At 41.2% G+C, this 24243-nt stretch overlaps 1 protein-coding gene across 7 annotated transcripts in view; it reads right to left on the bottom strand.

Moving 5' to 3' along the window:
* Window positions 1–24243, bottom strand: part of DISC1 (DISC1 scaffold protein) — a 368084-nt gene that overhangs the window by 281314 nt on the left and 62527 nt on the right. For 5 of the 7 annotated variants that reach the window (XR_001824523.2, XM_017526541.2, XM_037737790.1 and 2 more), the window contains exon 3: window positions 24025–24094. The exons of 1 other annotated variant lie outside the window; for it this stretch is intronic. Coding sequence is in view for 5 of the 6 variants with exons in the window: in XM_017526541.2 (XP_017382030.1) it covers window positions 24025–24094 (70 nt within the window). In the remaining variant the exon portion in view is untranslated. Of the gene's footprint in view, window positions 1–13272; window positions 14231–24024; window positions 24095–24243 lie in introns of those variants that run through there. One more of the 7 variants, XM_017526543.2, reaches the window with a different exon arrangement.

Genomic DNA, 24243 nt, shown 5'->3' with positions numbered 1-24243 from the left:
TTGTTGCCATATACGCAAGCCACACTCTATGTTAGTGTTATCAGGAATAATGCTGATATGTAGATTTCCATCTTCTTCATGACTTCATGTTCTCTCGCACTTGGTTCATAACATGGAAAAGCAAAATGTTATTTTGGGACTGTGCCTGTTATTAAGCTATTGTCTCCCCCCTCCAAATGTATCTTTTTATCTTCTGTTTTGCGATGCTGGGGCTGAACCTCTGTAGACCAACCACATTTCTGACTTTGCTGCCAGCTCCAAAGAGACTCCAAGGCTGGAAGAGAAAAGGGGATGTGCTCCTTCCTGTCCGTGCCCTGCTTGCAGCTTCCTGCTCCTACCTGCCACTCCCTAACAATGCTAAGCTACAGCATTTCAGTGTGCAGTTTCTCCAGCACTCATAGGACCAGTCTCATTCCCTCAAAGACATCACCCCTGAGACAAGCCAGTGTCACCCTCTTGGGCATACGGACCCAATTTTGCAGTGCCTTCAGCCAGCTCAGGTAACACCAACTGAACTTTTCTCAGCAAACCAAGAAAATATCAACAACACAGGAGAGGCAAGCCCCCAAATGGGCTTATCCCAGGAAGGTTCTTGGTTTCATCCAGGAAAGAATTCAAGGGCGAACTAGTAGTGTTAGACAGTGATCATCTTTAATGAAGGGTACTGCTCCTTGCAGAGCAGAGCTAATTCACAGGCAGTGTGCACAGAGTCAGCAATATATGGGCTCTGGGGAACTGTGTTTATATCCACTTTCAATTACATGCAAATTAAGGGGTGGGCTAATGCAATTGAGGGGTGGGTTATTTAGAACTTCCTGGGAAAAGGGCAGTAGCTTCCAGGTTGTTGCCATGGCACTTGTAAACTGTTATGGGGCTAGTGGGATGTCTTATGCTAATGAGCAATGAAGGCTTTTGTCGCCATCTGCTGGTTTGCACCAGTTTCTTCACTTTACCCTGTCGACCAAATCCTGTTTGGGTCAGCCGGGTTGTGAACAGAAAACAAGTCCTGCCAGTTTCCCACCTAACCACCATTATTCCAGGATGTATTCTGTGGGTGCAGAACATGAGAATCACTGGAGCTGATCATCAAGAGGGACTCGGGCATCCCCATGAAGCCTGATCACTGGGGACGTCCCTGTGGTTGATGCAGAGTGATGGCTGACTCCCCAATCCCACTTCCACATAACCATAACCCTCTCTGTGGTCACACAGAGTCATAACAGGCCACAAGGAAGTGACTCACTGATCCTGGAAACAGACAGTGACCCTGTAGGTCCTGGGGAATCCCTCCTATAGTGACGGAGACAACAAAGAGCACTAATGGATGTGAACCAAATCCTGTACAGAAAGCCAACAGTACCTGGTTAAATGGGAGTTGGCCTTTCCATTTGTAACTACAAAGCTATGCTAGATACTTGGCCCTCAGAACCACCCTGACAACTACGCTAACCAAATGACAGTGACACTTGAGGATGTAAAATAACCACTGAGAACCTTTCCTTCTTGGGGAGAGGTGGAATTATTCAGATTAATGCCAAAACTTGAGTGGAGACAGGCCACAGTTAAGAATAAAATACACAGAGCACCTCACTGTTTAAGGACAGGCTCTGAAGCCAGGTCTCTTACTGAAGACTGCTAAGACTAGGAATTCCAGGAAAACTTTGCCCCTGTGTCTACACACAGATGAAGAAAGGAAGGAAGAAGAAAAGAGAGACTGTCTTTGGGGGAAGAGCTAGACTCAAGGCACTGTGACAACTCTTTCCCTTCCCTCTCCTGCAGGATGGGGGTTATTGCACGCTGTCTGCCTCCCCTGGGTCGAGGGTTTCAAGATAATCACCTTGAAGTTTGGGGATGTCTACAAGAAGGGTAAACTGGTACTGCATTTGAGGCTAAGTGTTCGCAGCATTCTAGAACCCACAGGCCACTTCACTGCCATCTTCAAACATAGTAGGAAGTCCTCAGGAAGAAATCAGGGTGGTAGAGTGAGGATTATGGAAAAGGCTCCCCTAGAGCCCCCTTGTTTCATGAAAAACCAGGACTTCTAGGTCCCTAAGGACCAAAGCAGGCAGGCAGGGCCCCTGGGCATCCCAAGAGACAGCCCAGGGAAACAAGCCTGTCCCCTTCCCCCACAGAGGATGTCCCAATTGAGCGTGCAAAGCCAAATGAAGTGTCAAGGCAATTGTGCAAAATACTGATCCAATCCATTAGCAGGTGACAATATCCATTTAAAGGATGAAGACCAACATTCACTTTTAATGAACTAGACTAGAACAAATACAATATCAGAATGGGCTGCATTTTTGTTCTATGTATACACAGGGTCATGGTGTGTTTCCTTCCTGGAGTCACCATCACAAACTGAAAACCACTGACCTGTAGGGAATTAATTGTTCAGACATCAGCACTGGGCTGCAGAGGTGGCTGCAGAAGTCTGTCTGCCAGGGAAGGGAAGGAGAGATGAATGGAAGACTGAGTTTGAGAATAACATTAACAGTGGCTGAAAGTGTAATAATCCCATTGATGAGATAAAAATCACCAGAGCAGACTGTTAGAAGACAGAATAGGACCAATATTTTAAAATGTGTGCTCCAGACAGATCACCAGAGGAGTCTGATATGACAGACAGACACGCTATATGAAATTTAATCTTTGATGTAACCACGAGACTGCACAGAAAGAATAACACTCACTTAAACCAGACCAGAAATAAGCTCTGTACAAAGAGTGAGTCCATGGTCAGTGTACATGGTCTCACAGCAACAATTCTGGAAGCAAGGGGAGAAGATTGTCACCATTCTACAGACCTGAGTTTACAGGTCTTCCTGCAGGGACTTCCTGCCTCAAAGTTCTGCCTGCAGTTATAGTTGACCCTTGAACAACACAGGTTTTAACATGCAAGTCCCCTTGTAGGCAGTCTTTTTTTCAATAAATACAGTCTGTATCAGTGGCTTCCAGATCCTTAATCAAACATGGATCAAAAATACAGCATTCGCCAAATGTAAAACCTGTAGATACGGAGGGCCGACTTCTCGTATCCACTGACAAGAAGACATGAGTACAGGTGGATTTTGGTATCCACAGGCATCCTGGAATTAATCCCCTACGGATACCAAGTGACAACTGTAGTACATATTGCCACCAAGGGGAGAATGATTCCTTCCTAATGGTCCTAAAGGCCCCTGAAGTTTAATTCCCGTAACTGACATTAATCATAGCATATTTTTTCATTTGCTTTTGGGGTGGTTTTCTCCCCCCTACAAAAATCTAATTGTTCAAACAAGGACAACAGCGGTTTTTCATGCCGTAACAGGGGACTGGGAAATGTGTGGGAGAAATGATACAGTGGGCAAAAATGCCCACTTGATTTTTTTCAAGCCCATGGCTGGCATCCAAACAGCTGCTACCCTGAAATAATTTAAAAAGGGAGGGAAACTTGATGCTACCCTTATCATAAATGAGCACATTCTTCCATGCGGGTCCTCTTTTTCTTTTCATGATGTCTAAAGAAGTCATGGTCTACAATGTGTGTATATCTATTTGTCTTGCTTTGTTTAAATTTGGGAAGTCGCATTAATAGGAGTTTGATTCAGGATGTTGAGGCTTTCATGGTGGATCCAAAGCAATTGGTTCCAGCTGCCACAAAGAAAATGAATACCTCTGAGTGGAATGGACACAGAATAACATCCTTGACTGAGACCAACAGTGTTTAAAGCACTGCGATGTTTATGCTGGAGACACGTGGGCCCGTGTGGATAAGTAGAAAGGTCTGTTTCACAGAGCAGTCCTGGCAAAGCTGCCCTCATTCTGCGGAACTCCGTTTATATCAAATACCATGGTCATCCAGGTTAAACACTTCCAGCATACTGTGTTTTTTACTCAAAAGTCAAGCTTCTATCAAACAGGAAAAAGAAGCCTGGATTCGGGAGGAATATCTTCCTTTCTCTCAACAATAGTTTCTAAATATCTGAGAAATCATTTTTTAAATTAAGGCAGTGCTTTTCAAGTATTTCTGTTTACTTCTTGATTTTTTTTTCATTGTTTGTTTTGCTTTCTCTTTTTAGCAACAGAGCTCTTTTTGAAATGAAATCTCACTGGACTAATAACAGATAGAAACCGAAGTACTCTGGATGGAGCCTCCCTTTCAGCCTCCCTAAGGCACCTCTGAGGCTCCTCAGAACAGCACAGCCTTCTGGTGCTCTGAAGAGAATACATGCATCCAAAAATGTTGAAGAGCTGTAAATATCGCCAACCCCAAGTTGCCAAGTTTTTGTTGCTTCCCCAAGTCCATATGACATAAGTGAACATTATCATTGTACAAGGTCTTTAAGAAAAATAAAAGATTTACATCTTTTGATCCAGTTTTGAAATTTCTGATTTCATAAATATGCATCAAATATTAATCTCAGCCAGATTTACTTACGAGAGAGCATGAAGCCAAATCCTCAACTGCGGTAATAAGGATTTTATTAGAATTCTAACTTTCCAGAGTATATTTTTAAATATTGTCTTCTAATTTTTTTCTCTCCTAAAAACTTCTTTTCCCATCTGTGGTGTGGAAAAGAATCAAAAGCAGATAACATTATCCATAATACTCCAACCAGGGACAGCCTTAGTTAATATGCTGACATGGGTCCTTTCAATCAGCACAGTTTTTATATGTAGTATTTCCTCTGTTTCTCACATCAGCCCTGCAAGGCAGGGAAAGCTAATGTTGTTGTCCTCATTTGGCAGATGAGGACAACATTTCTCACATCAGGAGAGACCTGGCTCTGGAAAAAAAGCTGGGGAAAGTGCCAGAATGGCATGCCCATTTTCCACTGTCGGTTTTCATGATCCGCACCCACAGTTGCTGTTCACCCTAAATGAAAATGTATCCATTCCACTGACTTCCTGCAGACGTAAAGTAAATTACCTATGGCTATCAATGCAGTCAGTGTCAGAACTGGGTACGCAACCTGAGGTGACTGGTAGCTGTTTCCTCCAGCAAACCTGGAAACTAAAGCACAACACATTTCCTACCTGCTGCTCAGAACCACTTCTGCCCTGTGTCTATCTGGGAGAAGGAACAAACTTGTGAACTTCACATCTTAGCCCTCATGCAGAAAAGCCGCAAGGGAAAAAAATCACCCAATGGTAGAAAACTAAAAGAAAGTCAAGTTTAGGGAACAGCAAAAATGAAGCATTAAACAAGCTGAGAAGAGGCCGAGCGTGGTGGCTCATACCTGTAATCCCAGCACTTTGAGAGGCCAAGGTGGGAGGACTGCTTTGGACCAGGCGTTCGTGACCAGCCTACACAACATAGTGCGACCCCGTCTTTGCAAAAAGCTTTTTAAATTAGCCAAGTGTGGTGGCATGTGCCTGTAATCCCAGCTACTTGAGAGGCTGAGACAGGAGGAACACTTGAGCTCAGTAATTTGAGGCAGCCGTGAGCTGTGATCATGCCACTGCACTCCAGCCTGAACAACAAAGCAAGATCCTATCTTAAAAAAAAAAAGATTAAAAAGAGAAAAGAAGAAAACATCCTGTGGTAAAGGCAAAGAGAAGAGGAAGAGCTAACAAAGAAAAGTCAAAAGACTCTAGTGTGATACGTGCAAGTAACCAAGTCCTTGGCAATGAAAATTCATTATGAGCAAATCTCACTTCACAATAAGCTCCCAGAGGAACTAATTACTCTAAATGTTCTGGCGGTGACTTAGGGAGCAGTCATCTCTAAGGCACCCTTGGGTATGTGGAAGTTGCCACGTTCTGTAGCAAACAGGGGCTGCTTCAGTGTCTAGCTCCTGTCAGGTTAGAGTACTACCAAGCCTGTCAATTGCAACTTATTTTGTGTTATGAGACAAGTTGGCACACTGTATAAAGGTCAAGTGGAAAACTGTCCCTTCTGCTACATCGCTTTCATCCGCTACTAAAGGTCATTCTGCCCAATACATGGCTGTGATGGAAAATAACTCTGTTTGTCTACTGTGACATATGAAAAGTCCCTCTGCTGTGAGCTTTCTAATTTCCCTCTACTTTCAAAAGGCATCAAATTAGGTGTGCTAAGGTTACCTGAGAAAATAATCAGTTCACAAATAAATGTGAACGAAAAAACACAGAGATTAAAAAACCTACCTCTAGCAGATCTAAAATATGTAAATATTTTACTGGCAAGTATAATTTAACAAACATTCACTCTGAATGATACGTAACCCAAATATTTAGCATGTCCCATCTCATTAATGCTCTAAACAACCCTATTATTCAATTTTATAGATAGGAAAAATAGAGCTTAGAAAGAGTAATTTGTCCAAGATAATACAGCTAGCAAATGGCCGAATTAAACTTTGCAGTCAGGTTTTTAATGAGGTTGACCTGAAAAGTGCTAATACTTTATAATTCTACTGTTAGTAGAATTGTCAGCTATTTATAACATAACAGTGGTAATAAGATGAATTCACTTGTTTATCCAACAACCACTCTTGAGAGGCTACTTTCACCAGGCACTACGCTAAGTGCTGGGGATAAAAAGTTAAAATGAGAAAGCGTCTCTTTATTTCCCCAGGAAGTTTACAGTTTGGCCAAGGGGACAGCCGATAGCTATACTAAAACTCAGCATGTATGAGGATAGAGAAATATATCACGCACTCAAAAGAAAGGGGCACTGAAACCAGATCTTTTTTGTTTTTTGGAGACAGAGTCTTGCTCTTTTCACCCAGGCTGGGCTTAAGCAATCCTCCAGCCTCAGCCTCCCACATAGCTGGGACTACAGTTACACAGAAGCATGTCTGGCTAATTTTTTGTAGACGTGGGGTTCCGCTATTTGCCCAGGCTGGTGTAGAACTCGTGGCCTCAAGTCCTCCCACCTCAGCCTTCTAAAAAGCTAGGAATATAGCATGAGCCGCTATGACCAACAAGAAACCAAGTCTGGATAACTTAGTAGGAGAAGGAGGTAGTAAGTGCAGGCAGTTACTAAACAGTGGATGAGGCAGTACACCTTCAGAAACTACTGAGGGACTCACGAGAAAGTTGCTTGAAGTGGGGAAGGAATGGCAAAAACTGAAGTTAGAATGCTAAGCAAGGACCAGGGCAAGAAGCTGGCTATGGCAGGCCATATTCAACACTTGTCCTGATAGTGATGTTAGTCACGCGGACAGATGAAGTAGAAAAGCAATCGTAAATGAGTTTTAGAAAGAAGCCTGGTTCCAACATGAAAGATGATTGCAGAGGGACTGAAGGATGACTGAAGAATGATTTGGAGGGGGTGAAAACAGAAATCAAGGACCCATTGAGACAAGTGCGTGTGTCCAGACAAAACTTACGAGATCAAAGGACGGAAGGAAGAGATCCTTAGGAGATAAAATCAAAAAGGTGTAGTGGCTCATGTCCTGGGAGAGCTGAAAGTCCACAATAACCCCAGGCTTTTTTTGCTTGACTTGCCATTCGTTGTAATAGAGGCTATAGCAAGAGGAGCTGGGCTGAGATGTAACAAAGATCAGGAACTTCTAGAGGGATGGTGGGATCTTAGGTTGGACGTTCTATACAATAGTATTGGAAAATAAAATTATGCCACGAATCCAAGTCTTTTTTCTTATTAATGAAGAGATTTGGCTGTCAAAAAACAAATGGACAATGAAAACAATTCTCACACTCTGACAAGCAGGCAAATGAAGTAAGGAGGTCATAGAACTGTCTAACGTGTTCATAAAACACATAGAATTTTTGAATGGTGTTCCCTCTATGGGATTTGGAGACTTTGGGCAATAAGAAGATTGCTGGGGTGATCTCTCTTCTTCACTGCTGCTTATTTTACAACTCCATCAGTCCCTACTCTAAATACATGGCCCTTGCCACCTTGACCCTCTTGATCTACCTTTCCTCATCAACAAGCAAGACTGAAATGGCCAATGCAGGACCCCACGCTTATGGCTCAGTGAGACAGAGTCAGTAGAGGGAGCCGGGCCTCGGCTTTTCTGACCAGTTCAAACTGTAGCAAGGCTCCAGACTTCATATCATACACAATCAGCCTAGATACCCCCAGCTGCCACTACCAGCACCAAAGCAAAAAGAATACTTCCTCCTATAACTTTCTGGTAATTCCTCCTATAACTACCAGCACTAAAGCAGAAAAGAATAATTCCTCCTATAACCCAATCATGAGATGCCCTTTGGTCCTGCCAAGGGCCTGCCTTCCTCCAAATGAAGACCCTGATAAACCTTCAAATGTTTATATACCATAAAGATTTGTATTTCCAAGGCTTGCAAGAAACTTATTGACATTTCCCTAAAGAACTTTTTTTTTAATGGGCCACAATTCATCTCCCAAAGACAGGGCCTCTAGAGCTGCTGATGCATTCACACCATGCTTTGAAGCCCTCGTTGACTTGGGAATAGGAGCTGGGCCAAGCAATAGGATGAGAGAACAGCCAAAGACAGGCTGCAGAGCTTGCTAAATCTGGAAGGAACCGCCACTCAAGATTTTCTTCTGGCGTGCCTCTCTGCCATCGAGAATGTGTTGGTAGTGGATTTGATGTTGATTTTTTATTAGACAGGATGCAAGATTTAATTAAGTGCCCGGACAGTTTATACAAACAAATTAGCTGTCCAGTCCATCACCCAGAGCAAGGAGTTCCGAGAAGGACAGGCATCATCCCATTGCCATTATGCAGAGGAAATGGACTCCATGTTTATAAATGACCATTTTAAATAGAAAGATTAAATAGTTACCTGAGAATTACACCTTTGCCTTCTCTGCCCATGAGGGTGAAGGTCACAAAACAGCAAAGGCCCACAGAAAAATAATCAGAAGGCAGCTTTCAATTTCTCTTTCTTCAGCCTAGTCTTTAGTATTCCATGTATGTCCCATTTTCCTCTTTCCCCTTTCCTTTTTTTTTTTTCCTTCGACTCTCAAAAGCAGGATTGCCAGTTCTTTCAAAGCCCAAGCAGGGTTTCAATTTCATTTTCTCAATGTCATCCAATGTCATGCAACAAAGCATCAGGCAGAAAATGAGAGATTCAAGGTCATGAAATTTAGACTGCAGAGAAAAAAAAAACTAGTTTGCCATAGGAAGATGTGAAGAGTAGTCAAGCTTTAAATGCTTCATTATAATTTGCATGTTTTAATATATATTGCTTTACTTCATTTCCAATTTTTTTTTTTTTTTTGCAGATTGAAAGAAATCAGGCTATGTGCAAATAAGCTTCTTATTGCCAAATAGAAAAGAAGCCAAATCATTCCATCTTATTTTCTGCATGCTATTGGCACTAACTGCTGGCAGAGAGATTTTTCAGAAGCATTCACACTTTACACAGTGTTTTCTAACATGTAGCACCCAGGGGTAGGGGGTAAATGGTGGGTAGAAAAAGAAAAGGGAACAAATAATTCTTCAATACCTTCAGGCACTGTGCAGGCATCTCACACACATCATTATCACATTTAACCTTCCACCCACACAGCAGGATAGGTATTATTATGCCTAGTTTATCCAGGAAGAAACAAGCGCTCAAGGACAGAAGACAAAACAAAAGTGGGCTGTGTGACCACACTGACATTCTAGTCTCCTCACCCAGTCCCCCTCCACTCCCAGCTGAGCTGTCCTCATCCAGAGGTACAGAGACAGTTACTAAACATTTCACGGCTGTTTGGAAATTATACCTCAACTAACACAATATATTAAAATTTAAAACTAAATATGTAAATAAATGCATTAAAATTTTCACAGCTCATGAAGGTGTTTTTAGTACTGACTATCCCAGGCTGATTAAGAGGCTGAGGCGGGTGGATCACGAGGTCAAGAGATCGAGACCATCCTGGTCAACATGGTGGAGCCCCGTCTCTACTAAAAATACAAAACATTAGCTGGGCATGGTGGCACGTGCCTGTAATCCCAGCTACTCAGGAGGCTGAGACAGAAGAATTGCCTGAACCCAGGAGGCGGAGGTTGCGGTGAGCCGAGATCGCGCCATTGCACTCCAGCCTGGGTAACAAGAGTGAAACTCCCCCAAAAAAAAAAAAAAAAAAAAAAAAAGAGTTGATTATTTCTAACTGGCACTTCGTGTAGACATAGAAGAGTTAATTCTGCCAACTGAATTCATCTATCAGTCAATTCAGCGAGAAAGTCATGGTGTTGTTAATGCAAAAGTCGTCAACTGCCACATGGAATAAAGTGGTGTGATCATTTTTAAACATGACCACAGTTCTTTGACATTCTTCCATCGAAAAGAAAAAAATGGCTTGATTCTTCTCGTTTTGAAGATGGGACAACTTTGATGACTTGTTTCAAATGAATCCATGTGGTGGAAGTAACTACATAACTTCTTAAGATGGATTCATAAAAGATGATGAAGCATCCTCCAGCATACTGTGTGTGTGTGTGTGTGTGTGTGTGTGTGTGTGTGTGTGTGTGTCCTTCTCCATCTCTTTCTGTCTCTCTGTCTCCCTATATCTCTCTCTTTCTCTCTCAATCCCTATATCCCTCTTTCTCTCTTCTGTTTCTCTCCCTATCTCTTTTTCTTCCTCTCCTCTCTCTCTTTCTCCTCACTCTGTTTCTCACTCTTCTGTATCTCTCCCCCATCTCTGTCTCTCTGTCTGTCGCTTTCTCTCTGTCTCTGTTTCATACATACCTGCTAGTAGAATTGGTGAATCATATGGAAATTCTATGTTTAGCTTTTTGAAGAAACGCCAAACTATTGTTCATAATCATTGCACCATTTGGAGTTAAACTTTGTGTAAGGTGTGAGACAGTAGTCCAACTTTATTCTTCAAATGTGAAAATCCAAGTTGCCCCAGCACCATCTGTTGAAAGGATTATTTTTCCCCCATTGAATGGATATGGTACCCCTTGTCAAAAATCAATTGACTACAGATGTGTGGGTATATATCTGGACTATTTTACATTTTTCAGTGTAAACTCTCTATTTACATGTTTCAATGTAAAATCTATTTTACATGTTTTAATGTAAAACTCTTTCACTTCTTTGGTTACATTTATTTCCAAGTATTTTATTATTTTAAATGCTATTATAAATAAAATTATTTCTTATTTTCCTTTTTGGATTGTTCATTGCAGGTACATAAAAACATGACTGACTTTCACACCTAAAACTTTATAGAATTTGTTTATGAGCTCTAGCAGCTTTCTCGTGGATTCTTTAAGATTTTCTACATATAGGATAATGTCAATTGCAAATAGAGATAATTTTACTTGTTCCTTTCCATTGAGATGTCTTTTATCTATTTTGCTCTGGCTATAACTTGCAGTACAGTGATGAATAACAACAGTGAAAACAGGCATCTCATCTTGCTCCTAATCTCGGGGGGAGGTTTGATGTTAGCTATCAATTTTCATAAATGTTTTTATCATGTTGAGGAAGTCCCCTACTATTCTTAGTTTTAACAGATGTTTTATCATGAAAAGGTGTTAGATTTTGTCAAATATCTTTTTCTGCATCAATTGAGATGAGCATGTGTGTGTGTGTATGTGTGTGTCTGTGTGTTTCCTTCATTCTATTAATGTCATGTAATTTTCTTATGTTGGAGCACCCTTGAATTCCTAGGATAAATTCTACATGGTCATAAATTCCACTTGGTTGTGGTGTATAATCCTTTTCATGTGTTGTTGGATTCAGTTGCTGCTATTTTGTTTAGGTTTTTTGCAATTGTATTCATCAGGAATACTAGTCTGTAATTTTCTTTCTAGTGTCTGTATATGCTTTGATATCAGGAAAATGTTGGCCTCAGAATGAGTTATGAAGCGTTCCCTCTTCTACATTTCAGAAGAATTTCAGAAAAATTAGTTTAAATTATTCATAAATTTTGCTAGAATTAACCAGTGAAGCCATCTGATTGTGGACTTCTCTTTATTGAAGATTTTTTATTATTCACACTGTCCCTTTGTTTCAAGATTTTTTATTTCTTCTTGAGTCAGTTTAGATTATTATTCACACCATATCTTTATTTCAAGATTTTTTATTTTTTCTTGTTAGTTTAGATAATTTGTGTCTTCCTGGGATTTTATTCATTTTATCTAGCCTAACCAAGGAATCCAAAGACCTCTACAAGGAAAACTACAAAACACTGCTGAAAGAAATTACAGATGACACAAACAAATGGAAACATATCCTATGCTTATGGATGGGTAGAATCAATATTGTGAAATGACCATACTGCCCAAAGCAATCTACAAATTCAACACAATTCCCATCAAAATACCACTATCGTTCTTCACAGAATTCAGAAAAGCAATTCTAAAATTCATATGGAACCAAAGAAGAGCCCAGACAGTCAAAGAAAGACTAAGCAAAAAGAACAAATTTGGAGGCATCACACTACCTGATTTCAAAATATACTCTAATGCCATAGTCACCAAAACAGCATGGTACTGGCATAAAAATAGGCACATAGACCAATGGAACAGAATAAAGAAACTACAAATAAACCCAAATATTTATAGCCAGCTGATCTTCAACAAAGCAAACTAAAACACAAAGTGGGGATACATGTGCAGAACATGCAGATTTGTTAGATAGGTATACATGTGCCATGGTGGTATGCTGCACCTATCAACACATTGTCTAAGTTTTAGGCTCCACATGCAATAGTATTTGTCCCAATACTCTTCCTTCCCTTGCCCCCTGTTTCCACACTTTAAACATGTCATTAAATTGCCTTCTGGCCTCTATGATTACTGATGAGAAAATTGCTGTAATTTATTGAGGAGCCCTTGTATTGTTTCTTTCTTGCTGCTTTCAAGATTCTTTATGTCTTTGGCTTTTGACAGTTTAATTATAATGTGTTTCCATATGAATATCTTTGAGTTTATAGTCCACTGAGCTCTTGAATTTGTAGATGCATATCTTTCAGCAAATTCAGAAAGTGTTCAGCCATTATTTCTTCAGATATTCCTTCTGGCCCTTTCTCTCTTCTCCTTTTGAAACTCATATATACATAAACGAAACTCGCGTGTATGTGTGTGTGTGTGTGCACGCGCACACGTGTGTGTGTGTGTCTATTTCATAATGTCCAAGAGGTTCCTTCAGTTCTCTTTACTTCTCTTCATTCTTTTTGCTTTCTGCTCTTTAAACTCAATAATTTCCATTGTAGTATCTTTCAGTCCACTGATTCTTTCTTCTGCCTGTTCATATCGTCTGTCAAATCCTCCTAGTAAATTCATTTCAGTTTTCAGTTTCAGAATTTCGGTTTGATCCCTTTTTATAATTTCTATCACTTTATATTCTCATTGGTTTATACATTCTCTCTCTGATTTCCTTTAATTTTTTGTTCACGTTTTCTTTTAGTTCTTTGTACATCATTAAGACAATCATTTTAAAGTATTTGTCTAATAAATCCAATATTTGGGCTTTCTCAGGGATAGTTTCTATCCACTTATTTTGCCTCTTTGAAAGGACCCTGTGTTCCTGTTTCTTTGAATGCCTTGTGATATTTTGTTGAACATTGGGTACTTAAATATTATAATGTAAACTCTGGATATCAGCTTCTCACCCTTCCCCAGGGTTTGCTGTTTTTTATTTTTGATGGCTATAATAGCCCATTTGTAGGTAATTTCCCAAACTTCCTTTCCCAGTCTTTGCAGATTGGCTGTGTGCTGGGGAACTCCTTACCCAACCTTGCACCTAACTCAAGGATCAGCCTGAAGTGAAAGCTTAGGATCTTCTCTCCTCTTTTCTGAGCATGCATCTTGCTCCAAGTTTATGCATGGCTTTCTAAATTTTCCTACATACATGGTGCTTTTGAATGTCTTAATTTACCACAGAATCTCTCCTAGCTTTTGCACCTGGACTTTAGGTGGTCTTTTATACACCTCAACCAGTAATCTTTTGTCCCGGGTCTTTGCAGTTTGTTAGTTCACTTTGAGCATTTGCAAGCAATGCCTGCCATTTTTCCAGCCTATGTTCTAAGTTAGGCTAAACAGAGATATACGCCTTATGTCAGTTTTTAAGGTAGCCCCAGACAATTTAGAACAGACATCCACAATAAGTAAGGTCTTCTCTATTACCTTTGTGATCAGGGACCAGCATCCAACACTGGGAATGAAGGATGTCAAGAGAACTGTCTTGCTAGAGAGAAGGCTGGGACAAGAGCAAATAAAAACACGACAAAGTTTCCTACCATTTTTAAGCAGCCTTTTTCTTCTTTTTCTTTTTTCTGTGTTTGCTTTGTTGCTGTAAACTTTTGCCTATTTTCCAGAGTTCTGACCATGTTGGTTCCAATGGTTTCTATTTGTTTTTGATGTTTCTGTGGGGAAACAAACTTGGAGCTGCGAACTCTACTATTTTGCTAACATAACTCTTTGACCCTCTTTTAAGTACTAAGTTTTGTGGTGGTTATGCTGTATATAAGTTGGCTGTGGCTGCTATAACTAATTACCACAAACTTACAGGCTTAAAACCACATAGATTTATTCTCTCACTGTTTCAGAAGCCAGAAGTCTGAAATCAGTTTTACTGAGCTAAAATCAAGGTATTAACAGGGCTGTACTCTCTCCCAAGGTCCTTGGGAAAAATCCTGTCCTTGTCTCTTTCAGCTTCCAGTGGCTGCCAGTATTCCTTAGCTCAGAGCTACCACTCCAATCTCTGCCTCTGTGGTCACATAGCCACCTCCTCTTCAGTTGGGCCAATCTCCCTCTGCCTCTCTCAGACATAATCTGATGTCACATAGGATCTGCCTCAGATAATCTCGGATGATGTCCTCATCAAGATCTTTAATTCGATCACACCTGCAGAGTCCCTTTTCCAAATATGGTACATTTATAGGTTCCAATGAATAGGATGTGGCTATCTTTGGGGAGGGGTGGGTATCATTCAGCCTACCACATGCAGCAATGGATAACTGAAACAAGGGGTTTGAAAGAATAAGCCACAATACAGAGAAAAAAAGTGAAGGACCTGTTCGTTCTGATCACCCCGCCACCCCTAGTCACATCAAATAATAAGTCCTCTTTTCTGCTGATACTAGGTTGTGTCTCTGCCTCTTAAAATATGTCCTCATATAAAAATATACATCAATTATAAATAAATAAATTCTAATGGTAACTGAAGTTTCACATATTTGTACTATTTATATTTTATTCCAACTAAGCTGTATATTCCTTGAGGGTAGGTTATTTTTTTATGCATAGTTTGTTTACCATGACATGGTAAATCCAGCAAATATTCACACAAACAACTATGTAAGAGCCACGCTCTGCAATAAAACAAAATGCAAAAAACAGCTAAGTTCACTTGTGGGAAGAACCAACTTACTTGTGTCAAAAAAGTCTTCTTTTTTAAAAAAAAGTTTCAATCAAATGTCTACATATGGCCACAGATAGTCAAACCAAATTATTCAAATTTTGTGGAAATAACTGACTGTATTTAGTTAGTATTTAGCTCTGTCCTGAGCCCTTTAGGCCTCCTGTTTTGGGCTAAATTGTGTCCCCCTGCAACATTCATATGTTGGAGTACTAACCCCCAGGACCTCAGAATGTAACAGTATTTGGAGACAGGACCTTTAAAGAGGTGGTAATTCAGTTTCAATGAGGTCATGAAGATACATCCTAATCCAACATGACTGATGTCCTTATAAAAACAGATCAAGACACCAATGCATACAAAGGGAAGACTGTGTGAAGACACAAGGAGAAAATAGCTGTCTGCAAGCCAAAGAGAAAGGCCTCAGAAGAGACCAACCCTACTGACAACTTGACATAGACTTCCAACCTCCAGAACAGTGAGACAACACGTTTCTATTGTTTAAGCCACCCAATCTGTAATACTTTGCCATGGCAGTCCAAGCGGACTAAGACATCCTTCCTGAAATCAACCACTTGCACCAAATACAGAGATAGTTTGGACCTAAAATTGTTGTAATGGGAAGTTTCATGTCTATTTGGGAGTTTACACCTGATCATTAGCATATCCCTTTCATTTCTATTGAGTTTTCTGCTTGTTTGTTTGTGTTTGTTTATTTTTGAGACAGAGTCTTGCTCCGTACCCAGTCGGGTGTACAGTGCAGTGGCACAATCATAGCTCACTGCAGTTCAGCCGCCCAGGCTAAAGCAGTGTTCCCACCCCCACCTCCCGAGTAGCTGGGAGCACAAATGCATGACACTGTGCTTTGTTCATCGTTTTTGACATTTTTTGTAGAGATGGGATCTCACAATATGCTGAAACCGGTCTCAAACTCCTGGGCTCAAGCAGTTCTCCTGCCTTAGCCTTCCAAAGTGCTAAGATCACAGGTGTGAGCCGCTGTGCTCGGCCCATTTCTGTTTTTAACTCTGTGTATAGAGGAGAAGCCCTGTGAAAAAAAATCTTTGAAGAGTAAAGTGAAATTGTTGACATTTTTAAAGTCCTAAAGTGCCCTTACAGAAAGGGTGCTTACTGTATACCAGAGAGCTGCCTCTGATCGAAGTCACTGCCTCATCCTGTCTGACCACCTTCTAAGGAGCAGCTCAGGTTTGGGGGCCAAGACGAAACATTCCCTCAGCTTAGCTTGCCTCCCTGGGATCCCAGGCAGCCTCTTAGCCACTCTAAGCAGGCAGCAGGAACACAGATAACCTATGAGAGTAGCTTCAAAATCAGTCTTCTATGTGCAAGAGAGACTTCCTGAACCACATTCTGCTTCATCAATGAGACTCTACAACATGAAAGTCTCTTGCAGATTCTCACAGGCAGATACATAAAACGTAAGATGTGTCTCCTGTTGGCACAACTGCCTGCTACAGCTCAGCTAGCAGGGAAATATGCACAGGTTTCAACCAAGAACCATTTAGGGAAGGGAGGCAGAGAAAAGAAAAAAAAAGCGTGGCTTGGCGTTTTGCATTCGGCAGCACATCTAACCTTGAAGCTGTCAGATTTTATCATGAATAATGCACCATGACAACATTTCACGTGTTCCTTATAGGACAGATTATGTCCTCATGGGCAGAGAAGGCAAAGCAGTGTGGTCCCATTCCCAGAGAGGAACATACCATGACATGGCCATCAAGAAGGAATGTTCATGCCACTGTGCTTCTACCTCCAGAACTGCAGGGGTTCCAAGAAATCCTACCAAGACCTAAGAAAGAGCCGTGTGTACCCAGATGCCACGCCAAGGAGAAAAGCCATCACCACGAAATCACATTTTATGCTGTGAATGAGAGTGAAGTCCATCGCATGCCAATAAGCTTTTGCATCAGTGCACAAAGCTAAAATCTCAAGTAGGTGTCGCTTGACTCACTGCATGCACCCTTAGCACCCATGAAAAACGCCAACACTTAGACCTGCAAACACAAATGGGCAATGCTCAAAGTCACCATTGGATATGATCTCTGCCTTTAACTTACAAAACTGTAAATCCTCCTGTAAACAGGAGGAGAAGCTAAGACAATGCAACAAAATTAAATAAATGACATTTTGTTCACATTCTCATCCTATAGTATTTCCATCTTAATGTATAGCCCATCTCCCAATTTTTAAGTTTTTACTTAAAATAAAAGAAAGCAGATATACAAGCTTATACTCTTATAAGAACAATGCTGAAGATTAAAATTGAAATAACACAAGCACTAATTTCTTAATCAGCACTATTTTTTAGATTAAAATAGACTAATTTTTATAGATAAAATTGTGGAACGTTTTCCTGATGCCTCCCAGTATAGAGTGCTCATATGCTCTCTACCTCACTGTCAGGGAAATAAGAGTTTCCAGAAGTCAGAAACTTCCTAGCTAAGTTTTGTCCTCAACTGTCTACAAAGCTCAGTCTTCCACAGTGGGACACAAAATGCTCTAGACCCAGCGGAGGTGGGAAGCAAATTGGTAGAGTGGCCAGAACACACAGCTGGTCCCCCCTCTCAGCAGCTTCCATGACCTCGATGGAAAAACAATGATAGTGACAATTCCTCCCACAGTGGTCACGTGATGTAATCAGGCAACGGATGGGAAAGTGCCCAGCATGGAACAAACCTGCAAAGGGGGTCGTATGCATTCACCCAAAGAGTGGAGATCTCAAGAAATTTTATTTTTCACAAATGCAGATGTCCAAACATCTCTTCATGTATTGAAGAAATCCCAACATTGTTATGTACACGCACAATGCTTACACACAAAGTCAACGTTGTAATAATGTACTTTCAGGGGGTGGGGTGGTTGGGGAGGGATGACGTTGGGAGAAATGCCTGATGTAGGTGAAGCAGGGATAGAGACAGCAAACCACCATGGCGTGTATGCACCTATGCAACAATCCTGCAAGATCTGCACATGTACCCTGGAACTTAAAGCGCAATTGAAAAAAAAAAGAAAAGAAAAAAAATCCAAGTTCCTTCACACACACACAAAAAAACGCACTTTTAAGGAGTCAAATTCTGAAGTCCATGGGGTCAGAAAATAGTCTGTCTCAGTTCTGAGAGAGACCAATTTGCCTTCTGCATTTGTTTTCCCTGGGCCCTTGAAGATAGGATGGTGCCTGCCCACATTAAACACAGATCTTCCCTACCAGTCCACGCAGGCTCACGCTAATCTCCACAGAAATACCCTCAGAAAAACACCCAAAATATTGCTTTACCGGGTTTCAAGGTATTCCCTAATCCAATCAAGTTGACACTTAAAATTAAGCCCACAAGTCCACCCCTTGTCAGCTTGGCAAGTACATGCATGTTCTTAAACTATACCTAATTTCCAAATAAAGACAATAACAAGGTAATACATTCACCTACCATGATGTAACTAACATGATGCAACAAAAAACTCACTAAAATCCTTTCCCTAGAATTTGATTTTTTGAATTTCAGCATGTGGGATTTTAATCTTTCAGGATTGTGATTTTTCAGGATTCCAGATATGGATTTTAGACTTCAGGGATTTAGGCTTTAGGGATTTTGATTTTTAGGGATTTAATTTGGGGAGATTTCAACATTCAGGACGATAGCATTCAGAATTGTGTCTTTTGGGAGTATGATTGGCACCAGAGCTGCTATCCAATAAAACAAACGTATCATAAAAAGAGGAAACATAAAATGCCATTTCTTTTATTTGGTTGCACCATCTCTTCTTTTCTTGTTTCCAGGAGAATTTATCATTCTGTAAATTAAGGGCAGAGATCATAACCAATGGTGACTCTGAGCAGCTCCCATTTGTGTTTGCAGGTCTAAGTGCTGGCATTTTTCATAGGTACTAAGGATGTAGTGAGTCTCATGACACGTACTTGAGATTTGGGCTGTTGATTTGGGTTTTAATCAATAGATTTTGTTAGTATGCCAGGACAAGGTGATATTGCAAGCAGATCTCACAGGAAAGGGAGGGAGAGCTCTATAGAGCAGAGGCAAGGACACTCCAAAGTCCTGGTGTGCAGGGAGGGAGGGAAGTACCTGTTCAGGGGAGCTCAAGGTGGAAATTGCACCTGTGGTCATGTTTGCTTTTTTTCTGTGCAGACATTATAAAGTGACAGTTTTGCTGGACCTGTCTCTCTAAGAAGATTTCAATTGCAGTCCACTTTTTAAGTCACAAAGCAAAATGACACAGGCTGCCAAGAGAGGCATTTATGTTCCATGGGCCCCCAAATAGCATCCACCTCCCATTGACTCTGGCAGTCCTGAGGATATAAAAACGGGCAATTCAATCTTGTTTTCTTCTTTCTAGGCTGGAATGAAACACAGGGAAAAGTAATCTGTGGGGTTTTGCTGTGTTCAGTCACATTGACGGTTCTGTAGCAGGGATTCTGGTTCCAGCTGCCAGGCTCCTGGAGTTCACTCAGACATCAAACCCTCAGGGAGGTGTAAGGCAGGTTCCTTGTCAAGGAAAGGGGTATCAGGTTGGGTAATTTGCACACCATCACTGAAGAGGAACTGTGGATACAGAAATCTTGCTCAAGACATAATTCAGAAAAAGGGACATTATGGTAATTTAGACAAAAGCTGGTCTCACCCTAGAGAGTTTTTATGCTTGGCCTCTGCTGCGACCATTTTTCTTTCAATGCCTGTCATTGTATATAAATGTTTATTGTACTAGAACTGTGTCATAATGGAGAGGGGTGGAGACAACAGATTGAGAAAGTGCTACGATGCTGGCTACTTTTCCTCCAAGAAGGAAATTCTAAACCAGCAGAGTGAGGCCAGCTGCACTATATATCACATTGATATAAGTCACTGAAATGCTGAGTTCCCAAAAGTGTGTTCCTTCCTCTTCACAATCTCTCCTTGCTCGCATTGGAAGTGGAGGTGGGCATGGTCACTGCTGGACGTGAGACGTGAGCAGCCAGGGGGATATTATGGGGCACAAACGGGTGCAGGGACAACTGGAACAGTAACCACATGGAAACTCATTGCCCACGCCCTCCTTTTCTCTGCCCCGCCCACATCAGAGCTGGAATCATTATCCCCAGCACTGACTACAATTCCTCTCCCTGCAGGACCCTGAGGTCTCAAACTTGCGCCTCAGCTGACCGTAAGCATGGGATAGGCATTAATGCAATGAATCTGATGAAACCTCTCAGAGGAGGATGCTGTGCAAATACTGTTAATAAAAAGCTTTATTCTTTTTCTCCCAAGCCCTTCCACCTTATGCAAGAATATAAAGAAATATTAACTTTACTTTCCTAGTGAGGGAGAGACATAGAGCCCTGAGAAGTTTTTCCCACAAGGCACTAATGGGTAAATCTGCCAGCACTTTGATGAGATAAAACATGGAACTCTATATTCTGTGCCAACTGCTTCTTTCTTTAGAACACAAAGTCATTTTTATGAGTGAAACTGGAAAGAAAGAGAGAAAAAACAACAACAACAACAAAAACCAAGGGAGAGAAGGCTGCCCTCTCGTTTCCCCTGGCAAACCTCTCAGATTCCGGCAGACCCCTTCCCCTGAGACAGAGCAGGGCTGCACAGCTGCTCCTAACAGTGAAAAAGGAGCAAATCAAGCAAAAACTATATAAAAAAAAAAACCTCGACAATTCTTAAAATGTTTAATAGTCACCCTCAATTAACTATATGAGAGGAAATTATACTCAAATCTTATTTGAACAAATCTCATAACAACAAATTGTCTACCTTTATGTCTTCCAAACTTTTCTAATGACTTAGTGATCAATTTATAATAACTTATCAATCACTGACAAGTCCAAGCACTGAGCCCTTTTGTGATCCATTTCAAACAAGAGTCAGTTGCAAGCCTCTTTTCAAGCCCGACTTCGGGATGGTGGCTTGTGGTAACAGTGCCTTTTGCCTCTTCTCTTTGCTGGAATGCCCTGCCAGCTGCATCAGATCCTACCCTTCAGGACCTACCTAAACCACCTCCTCCTCCACTGCGCCAATTCTTCACCCACCCCAAGCTCTGGCAGAAGGCATTTCTCCCTCTTTAGGACTGCCTTGTCTTTATTTGAAGGGAGATATTATGTATAGGTTTATTATTCTTACTGTGTATGACTCAGTTCCCCCTCCTGGACTGCATACTCCTTGAGGTGCAGAACTGGAGGACGGCATTTGATATGCCTTTATACATGGCATGTTTGCAGATCTAAGTGTTGGCATTTTTCGTAAGTGCTAAGGATGTCGTGAGCCTCGTGACATGTACTTGAGATTTGGGCATTGTTTGGATTTCTTATATGCCATTATTACTCAAAGTGTGACTCATAGGCTAGCAGCATGTGCATCGGGAGATAATTAGAAATGGAGTCTCCCACCCCACCCCAGTCCTACTTAATCAGAATCTGCATTTTAATCTTTTACCTACCCAGGTTATTCATAGATACTTTAAAGTCTGAGAAGTGCTGTTATATACTTAATAGATATTTTTCACATATGCCAATTTCTATGCAAAGATCTTCCCGTTCACCCACTCCCACCCTCTAACCTGGACACTGCAGATGAGCTACCTACAGGTGGCAAGAGCACTTTCTCCTTGTTCACTCTAGCTAGCCATCCATAGCCTCCATGCATTCAGGCAGCAAGTCATTTATTAATTAATTCCTTCACACAACATTTACTGAGGGTCTGCCTACTATATGCCAGGCATTGTGCCTATTCCACAAGAACATTTACCTCTCAACACACTGAATCGGGTTCATGGGATTAGGAACAAGACAAGGGGAGTGGCATGTAAATCGTGTGTCCTGTGCCTACCAGGATGCTTGTCTGTTGCACAGATTTCTGGTGGATCAGAAAGAACTCAGTCCACAGACTCAACCCTGCTTCCAGGACTCAGCTGGCTGCTGCCCCCCAGTCCTGGCTCTCACTGGTATAAGCTCTGCACCCATGTTTTCTCAAGCCTCAGGACACACCCCAATCACTGGGAGGGCTTGGGAAACACAGAATGCTGAGCCCACCCTGAAACTCCTGATGCAGTAAGTAGTGATGTGCCAACAAGAACAGAAACGGGCAGAAACACTAAAGAAAGACGCCTATATTCTTTAGGCTTTCCTGATGAGGGGTATCCTGTCAAACCCCATTCCCATAGGTGTTGCAGAATGTTTGGAGAAAAGACTGTAAAGAAGTGAGGTCTCCATTTAATGAAGCCCATTGAGAGAAGTCTAGAAAGTTCACCAGGACCTGAGCAGGGGCGGGGGACAAACTAGGGCCTGATTGTCCTGGTTTTTCACTTGCGCTGTAAGCGTTATGTGTTACAATGTCATTAAAGGTAGAGAGACCATGACTCGACCCATGGCAAGAAAAATAAATCTGTGCAATAGTGGGGAGCTTCAAAGCTAGATGTAATTATCTCCCACAGACGAAAACCAGCAGGTGAGCCCTGGCCCAGGAATAGCTCATTTCCTCCCTGCCTACAGCTGTGCCCGAGTCGAAGCTGCTGATGCTGGGGTTGAGGGGTGCCTTCCCCTGCCTCCGGCTTGCCTCCTCTCTCAGGCACCTCATCTTCCACCCAGTGTTATTACGAAATCAAGCGGCCTGTAAAAGGAGGACTGGGAGAATGTAAAGAGTCCCTCCTCTGTCTCCAATCCTTTCTCCCTTCCTCCCATGCCCCCATCACTTCCTAAACCCAACTGCAACGAATCGGTAATGAGAATATGCAACAGTATTTCCTAGAATAGGATTTTCTACCTCCTTTTGGAAATACTCATCTTATTCCCATAGTGCCCTGATTCCAACAGTCTATGACATATTCAACGACAATATCATATGGACTAAGAAGGCTGAATACCCATACCTTAAGGCTAACCAGCTTCCAGAAGAATCCTTAAATTCCATTTCCAGATCAATCCTGGATGTACCGAACTTGATCAACACCAGGAGTTTCTATCAAGTTAGTAGATGCCTAGAGAAATCTAGATGTCATTTGAAGCCCTTTCTCTTTCCCATACCCGGCAGAAATGGGTGTGAGATCTTGCACTGAGCATCTAAAGTTTTCAGGATTGTTCCCAGGACAACCACACCTGAAAGCTTTCCTTTGACCCAGTCTACCTTGTGCCCATTCGACCCCCATGTCAGCTCTCATCCACTTCCAGCCCAACTTCTATATTGGTGCCTCATTTTAATTGTTGTTTTTTTCTGGCCTTATGTTGTAACTTCTCCTTTTTATCTTGGATATTTTAGGCCAAGTATGTGGAAATTTGATGCATGTGACCCCCTTTGGCACAGTCTGATATTTCTCAAATCCCATTTTCTATCTCCAATTCTGGAAATTATGAAGTCAGAAAGCCCCATGAAGACTTATGTTTACTGGCGACACAAGGGCAGATACCATGTCTGTCTTACTTTCCTATTGCCTCCCATATTACCTGGCACTTAATAGGTGTTCAACAAATATTTTTTCATGAACAAGTGAATTACAGATATATCACACCATGGGCAGACAGGTGACAAGCTAATATAATTTTCATTGTGCAACTACTCTAAGTGTTTCTGGACAATTGATAAGGTTATATTTATAACCCAAAGGATTAATGTTCATAAAGTACTTTGAAATCCACAAAACAATAATGCTGTAAAAGAGTCAACTATTCCCTGGTGGCGATGATCAGAGGATCAAAGTGTACAACTCATTTGGTATTTAAAGGGTAGATATGAGTAAGGAGGGAAAGAGAAATGGGACATTATGAGAAAAAAAATCAATAAACAAATTAAAACTCACCTTTATCATAATCATCATCCTCAACTGCATCTTCTTGAAGTTTCTGAAGCTTTAATCTTAAGGATATTACCTATGTTGGTTTAAAGGGGAAAAAATAAAAAATTACAATAGAATTCAAGCAAAAACTTGTGAAAACTAAGAACATTTAAAAAGTGTTTCAAAACTGAACTTCTCTTTTTAAAAAACAAAATGCACATTTTTTTTTTTTTTTTTTTTTTT

Source organism: Cebus imitator, unplaced genomic scaffold (assembly GCF_001604975.1).
Source record: "Cebus imitator isolate Cc_AM_T3 unplaced genomic scaffold, Cebus_imitator-1.0 Scaffold42, whole genome shotgun sequence".
In the NCBI taxonomy this organism is placed as follows: Eukaryota; Metazoa; Chordata; class Mammalia; order Primates; family Cebidae; genus Cebus; species Cebus imitator.
Note: the sequence above shows the minus strand (reverse complement) of the source record. Positions and strands in the feature narration are given on the sequence as shown.